The sequence below is a fragment of the Sinocyclocheilus anshuiensis genome, unplaced genomic scaffold, assembly GCF_001515605.1.
Source record: "Sinocyclocheilus anshuiensis isolate Anshui unplaced genomic scaffold, SAMN03320099.WGS_v1.1 scaffold371, whole genome shotgun sequence".
NCBI lineage: Eukaryota > Metazoa > Chordata > Actinopteri > Cypriniformes > Cyprinidae > Sinocyclocheilus > Sinocyclocheilus anshuiensis.
The window spans coordinates 1382487-1389780 of record NW_015549597.1 but is presented as its reverse complement, the minus strand read 5'-3'; the positions used below and the strand labels follow the sequence as shown (position 1 = coordinate 1389780).

The 7294-nt window shown below is 36.8% G+C and overlaps 2 protein-coding genes across 3 annotated transcripts in view; both read left to right on the top strand.

The window, feature by feature from the left end:
- Positions 1-4454, top strand: part of LOC107658500 (histone-lysine N-methyltransferase SETD1A-like) — a 25560-nt gene extending 21106 nt beyond the window's left edge. The window contains 3 exon segments of the mRNA XM_016447081.1: positions 1312-1431; positions 1946-2083; positions 3171-4454. Of these exon segments, the coding sequence (XP_016302567.1) occupies positions 1312-1431; positions 1946-2083; positions 3171-3344 (432 nt within the window). The 3' untranslated portion in view covers positions 3345-4454.
- A 262-nt stretch (positions 4455-4716) lies between these two features.
- The window catches only part of LOC107658501 (3 beta-hydroxysteroid dehydrogenase type 7-like), a 20367-nt gene continuing 17789 nt past the window's right edge, over positions 4717-7294 (top strand). Inside the window, exons 1-2 of one of the 2 annotated variants that reach the window (XM_016447083.1) lie at positions 5039-5093; positions 5301-5426. The gene's annotated coding sequence lies outside the window, so the exon portion shown is untranslated. Of the gene's footprint in view, positions 4728-5038; positions 5094-5300; positions 5427-7294 lie in introns of those variants that run through there. The other variant, XM_016447082.1, reaches the window with a different exon arrangement.

Genomic DNA, 7294 nt, shown 5'->3' with positions numbered 1-7294 from the left:
CAGCAAATGCTTATATTTTAAAATATATTCAAATAGAAAGCAGTTATTTTAAATAGTAAAAATATTTCAAAATTCTACTGTTTTTGCTGTACTTTGGATCAAATAAAGGCTTGGTGAACAGAAGAGACTTCTTTAAAAATACAATAAAAATCTTACTGTTGAAAAACCTTTGACTGGTAGTGTAGGCTGATTATTCTTACAGATTGAAACAAATGTGCTTCAGCCAGGATAAAGAGTATGAAAAGTGCTCTGAGTTGCTGCAGAAAACAAAAAAAAAGAGCAACAACAAAGTCATGTTGCTGGAGACGGGCTTATTGAAAATGCAAACTGATTGTCTGCCAGCAGGAGGCGCTTTGAGAGTGGTAGAACTAGCGGTTTCCCCGGTAACGGCTGTAATCAAAGCAGCACAGCTCATAAACCATACTTTATCAGATTAAATAAAAATGCCATCGAAACTTTTCTGAAGACAGTTTCAACGAAGTCAAACGCCACAAATAAATCAATGTATGGGAAACACTGGTAATGTATATCGAAATATCGGAAATGTGTTTAAAAATCATATCACCGTTATTGAAAATAATAATTATTAATTATATTAATTATTAGTATTAATTATTAATATTGAATTATTGTCCAGCCCTACCAAAGAAGCATTTAATTGATCACAAGTGACAGTAAAGACATTTATAATGTTATCAAGTATTTATATTTAAAAAATGCTGTTATTTTGAACTTTCTATTCATCAAAGAATCCCCCAAAAAAGATCAGTTTCCACAAAAATATTAAGCAGCAACTATTTTCAACATTGATAATAATAAGAAATGTTTCTTGAGCAGCAAATTGGCATATTAGAATGATTTCTGAAGGATCGTGAGACAATGAAGCCTGGAGTAATGATGCTGAAAATTTGTCATGGGAATACATTATATTTTAAAATATATTAAAATAGAAAACCATTATTTTAAATTACAACTGCTGTTTTTAACTATTTTTGCATTTTATCAAACAAATGCAGCCTTGGCCTTGGTGAGCATAAGAGACTTCTTTCAAAAACATTCCAAAATCTTGCTGACCCAAAACTTTAGAACAGAAGTGTAAAACATGATGGAAAGGTGTGTGCGTAATCCAAATTTAAATACATGGATCTGTCTGAAGAATTTAATAACCAATATATTAGAATAATTATGTTTATTCTTTCTGTATATGGCCAAATTTGGGGTTAATGTTCACATAGTATTCTTGTGCTTTTAAACATGGTCGGTCCTGTATGTGTTTACATGTCTTCATGCTTGTAATTCATCTGCCTGCAGTTCCGTAAGAAGAAGCTGAGGTTTGGCCGCAGCCGTATCCACGAATGGGGCCTGTTTGCCATGGAACCCATTGCTGCAGATGAGATGGTCATTGAATATGTGGGACAGAGTATCAGACAGGTATGACTAACAGCTATTAAATGATCTCTACTAGGAAGTGAGTTTGGTTCCTCTTGAGGAACACATACTTGTTAATTCATTGGCAGTAACTCCTTGTTCTGTCCAGGCTGGACTATTGCAATGCTCTCTTCAAGTGAACGACGCATTATTGTGCCATCTCAAAGAGGCACAAAATCACTTTCACACACTTTTTCATTAACTGTACCCTCCTGGTGGAATGACCTGCCCAACTCAATCTGAGCAGCTGAGTCCTTAGCCATCTTTATGAAACAACTAAAAACACATCTGTTCCACCTTTATTTGACCCTCTAACTCTAGCACTCTCTATTCTAATTCTATTCTTTATAAAAAATAAAAAAAACTTGTCCCTTTTAGACTTGCACTCTATATATTTACTAACTGCTTGTTTTCTTAAAAAAACAAAAAGCATTTGTAAGTCGCTTGGGATAAAAGCATCTGCTAAATGACTAAATGTAATGTAAATGTTATTGTGTGTTTGCTGCACCATTTGTAGATGGTTGCTGATAATCGGGAGAAGCGATATGCCCAAGAAGGCATTGGGAGCAGCTACCTATTCCGTGTCGATCATGACACTATCATTGACGCCACCAAGTGTGGCAACTTGGCTCGGTTTATTAACCACTGCTGCACGGTAAGTACCCTCCTAGTGACGCATATGTATCCATATATCTCAAATACCACATGACATCTGATAAACATATTGCTGCCACTCCCAATGTCAATTACCGCCACATTTATGTAAACCCGCCATCAGTATTGAATTAAACTGAAGGAGGATAGTCATGTTAACCAAGGTCGTGCAAGGATAGGATTTTTTTCTAGTTCAAGTTTTCATTTGCCTTGGAAAAACGTATTCTAATAAATTATTGGTTATAGGTTATGATACCAACTTTAATATTAAATTGAAACATTATTAAAGACAAGAAAACAGTCACTTATTAAATAAGAACAAAGAAGCATGTTGCAAGCAATAAAACAAATAAATACAATAGAACAAAGATACAAATGAATGGTTACACTTTATTTTAAGGTGTCCTTGTTACAGTGTAATTATACATTTAAGTACTGAGTAATATTAAATAACTACATGTACTTACTATTATAATGACAATTAATTATGCATAAGTAACCCTAAACCAAACCCTAATCCTAACCCTAACCATATAGTAAGTACATGTAACATGTGTAACAAGGACACCTTAAAATAATGTGTTACCAAATAATCAGTGCTTTAAGGCTTTCAGGTAGGTCTTAGACTTCGGGCCAGACAATTCCCTTAACTGTCTCGAACGTCTTTCACACTGACCCCGGGCCATCGGATACTCATTATTGTCAAATCCAGTTATGAATGTCAATGTTTACGGATGGTCTTCCAGATCTGCAGATTTTTGTCCTCTATCTGATGGGCTTCCTGCAGCTGTAGGACTTGCTAATTTATTGCTGATAAGACTTGGATAATGTTGCATCTGGTCTTTACATGGTTTATAAAAGCCAGAAAGGCATGTTGTGTTCTTCCTCCAGCTGCGAATGGAATTTGTTTTTGCACCATGGTGATAATCCCCTCCAGCAACAGAAAATGAGCACACATAGAGCTTATGCTGAACACAAACAGAAATGCAACATCTAACTTTCCAACACTCCTATTGGAGGGAATGTAATTCAAGAAACCCTTACTTGTTCTGCATCTTATTCATGATTTCATGCATCCTCTCTCGCAGCCCAACTGCTACGCCAAAGTGATCACCATCGAGTCCCAGAAGAAGATAGTCATATACTCAAAGCAGCCTATCGGTGTGAACGAGGAGATCACGTATGATTACAAGTTCCCCATTGAAGAGAACAAAATCCCATGTCTGTGTGGCACGGAGAACTGCAGAGGAACCCTCAACTAAAAGTGTCCTAGACCTTCCCCCGATACATGACTTGCCAATCAACTTTCCTAGCCCACAAGCTACTCTTCTCGGCGCGCAACAATGTAGGTAGTGTATGATGGGAGAACATCAGACTCTTTGAAAAGCTTCTATACAGACACAGATGTGTCGAGATGTTTGGCCCAGGGGGATCTCAGCACTGCCGCAACACCTCCAGTTCCACCTGTAAAGTTTTGTTTTTCTCCTGACCTGGCCCTTATCAATTTCGTTCCTCCTGTTGCAGCTGTGTTTGGTTGGTGTTGTTTTGCCAAGGTCTATGCTTTGAAGTTGTTCAGCAACTGCACACACACATATTCCGCTCACTTATGCACAACGTCTGACAGTGGCAAACACCCTTAAAGTGCTGGGTCATTTTTCCAAGGGCAACTTTTAAAGACCTACCTAAAAACATGGATTTAAGACTTCACCCCTGTTGTGAGAGAGTAATAATTTTAGTTCATTATTTATTGTCCCTGTTCGCTCATGTCGTTTATTTAGGTCAGATCTGTTTCTGTACATTCTTCAGATTATCTGTGTAGTAGCACCACATTTTTTTCAAATGAAGCTATTTGGGCGTGCACATTTCTTTCGAAAAAAGTTCAACCGACCTTAATTACATGTCTCCTTTTCCAGCATGATGTGCTGGTATTCAAAAATGGTCTAGTATTGTAAGTTGTGACGTACATTTACTACTTTATTTTTCACAAATTAGCTGTTACAGTGCCAGTGCACTGTAAAAACTATTCCAGAGGTCATCATGTACCTGCCATCATTTTAATTCACCTCTTGCTTGAAGTGATATCCCTTTCGTTCATAGTTTTTAGCAATACAAGAAAGACAGGACAGATAAGGTTGTCTTTTTGGCGTTCACTAGAACAGGTGGTCGTCTGTTCCTTCTGTTGTGTCCTTTCATGTTGAGATGACATTACATTGTTTTCCCCCCTATTTTGTCCTCACTTTGTCAGAGGGCCTTGCCAGCATTCTGTTCCTTTGAGAGGAAAACCTGTAAAATATGTAGATTTACTGCAGTCTTTCAGTAAAAACTGATCCACAGAAGTGTAACCATAAAAAAACGAAAATGACAAAAAAGTTCAGAAATAAAACGTGTTTGCATTGGTGCTCATGCATGAGATTGCAAATGACAGACCATCGCTGCACCCCTTAAAATAGAGGTATTTCAGACGTGAATGCTGCTGCTGTACATTTATAGTTATACGAAATATGACCCATCAAGTTTTGTTACATTCAGGCATGAGCTCTGAAGATTTAATAACCAACATATTAGAATACATTCTAATAAATAAATAAGCGTTTCTAAGGCCTGTTTTAGCCTAAAGGGAAAGAACCAAATAATTGTTGAACTTTGTTTTGTTTAATAGATACTTGCCTTGGCAAGATTACCTAATATTGACAAATAGTTGAAATTACAGACTATAGCTGACTATTATTTTGTTTCACAATCCAATTACATCACCCCACTGAAAGAAAACACAACAGCACTGGAATGCAATCTCATGGCATTATCCACTTTGTTAACTTCACAGTCACTGATCTCTGTTGTCCATGTCAGTATTTTCCCCACCTCTTTTTAGCTCCTGCATTGTGCATTTTGCTAAAGTTTTATCTTTCAGTCTGCATCGTGGCTCCTGGCAAGCATTCCAGTAGGATTTAGTTGGATGTGCATTATCTCTTTTGCTGTTGAAAGAGGCAATAGCAGATAAATCATTGAGAGTGAGTAGCATTTCTAAACTGTCTTTTTGTAGATTTGGGCTATTGTTACAAATAATAGACTATATACTGTAGATGTTTAAGATGAATATGTTTGTGTTTTTATTTATGGATGCCACGTTATTTTATTTTGATCCACTAAGGCAGTATCAATAACTTCTCTCTATTTCTTCCTCTCCTTCACCATGTTCCTGTATTTGAGCTGTTCAGTGTGAGGCGGAAGCAAGCCGCTTGCAGAGGAAGACACACACCTCCTTCTCTAAAATGATACAGGAAACAGAAACGTCAAGGTTGAGCTCACTGGATTCATTGAAGAAAATGAGGAAATCTACTGAGGTAAGGGGTAATTTCACATAGATATAGATGTGTTTTGTATAGACCTCCTGCCTAATATCTTCTATGGCTGCAGCTAAACTCATTATTCTTAAGACCTTTAAGCAAACATATAGGAACAAGGAGAGAGAGAGCAAGGGAGGATAAAATGGGTTAAAACATTAATGATGTAGGCCTATTTATACTCGGTTATAAGTAGTTATTTTTAGTTTATAAAAGTGGCCAAACCCGCTGTGTGAAATGTGCGGCTGCTTCTAGGTAAACTCAACTGATGTGACAAGCCGCAGTCAGTCACGGCTTGAGTCAGTCATCACACTGGCACTGCGAAAATCTTTTTTTTTTTTTTTTTTGTCGGCCATGGACACAACAGAGGCTGGTTTACCTTTCACGGAAACTGAAACACTTTACCACTGAACTGAAACACTGTACTACTCATTCTGCAGAGGAAACCTGAGTAAGAGCGCGTAATGCTGCGATGACCCGCGCTAAAAGACAGGACATGTCGACACAAGCCATTCATTCATTCTTCTTGATTACTCTGAAATAATTCCTCTTTGTCTGTTGTGCCTGTGTGACGACATTCCATGTTCCCTGATCGGAAGCCTTCGGTACCGGAATGACGGAGTTTCCCGAGTCACCGGTGGCGAACCGCTAATGCGGATAGTTGCGCTCCTCCTGACAGCCGCATTGCGTGCTTATAAGATGTCAACATCTTACCGTGACCTCTGAACAGTACGCGTTTTTAACTTCAGAAACTAAAACATTCACTATAGTTCGCGGTAAATAAATAGGCCTAAAAGAAAACTGAAATAATTACGATGAAATCATAGGTCTAAGTGACATGCAAGGAGATTATATACGTAGCCTACATACATATACATACTTTATTTATATATATATATATATATATATATACTAATCATCAACAACAGGTGCATTCGAAGAACCGAATTACCCAGATCCTGATTAGCGCGATTATATCATCTTGGATGTGACATTTCATCTCGGATATAATAAGCGACCTACGAAGAACGGGCCCCAGGTAGCAAGGTTTTTTTTAATTATATTATAATAAAGAAAACAGAATAGAAAAAGAATAGAGCAAGCTAGTGTTAGAGGCCTTTTTTGCTTATATATATATTAGGCCTACTCTATTTTATTTTTTTATTTTTTTTTCAATGTTAGCCTACAGAGATTTTGGTCTTGGCTACATGCATGTTGATTATTGCTACACTGACTTTTTTTTTTAGATATTCCTTATTATTCTTATTATAAATTCAAATGACTGTTATTCCGAAATTGAAAACAGGTTTGTCATAGCTGTATTGTAATCAAGTCATTTTTATTAATGAATTGCATTTTTTATGCATTTTTGAATACAAACGTGTGTCACATCTTTGACCCATAGTCAGTCATGAAGTTATTTCTGGAACCTTCTGGAGCCGTATGACATGCTGCCAGCACTTCACTAATGTAACACAATAAACTTATTCAGCTGATTTAATTTAAATCAAGAAATGCAAGAGAGGAGAATCAAAAATAAACGTATAGCACTGCAGTTCATCAGGGCATAGTGGAACTCTCTATTAGTGTTGTCACGGTACCAAAATGTCAGTATTCGGTACCAATACCAGTGAAAATCCACGGTTCTCGGTACCAATTTCGGTACCAAAGCAAAACACAAAAACATGCTAATTGAACAACATTTTTATTAATAACGTTAAACAAAAATTAAATGTACAAAACCAATGCCATTCTTTATACTTATTTAAAATTGTTTCAAGTTTTCCCACAAGTAATAAAAGTATGAAAAAAGTAAACAAGTTTCACCCAAAAGTTTAGTCATAGTTCTGCTGCCACTGAAAAACATC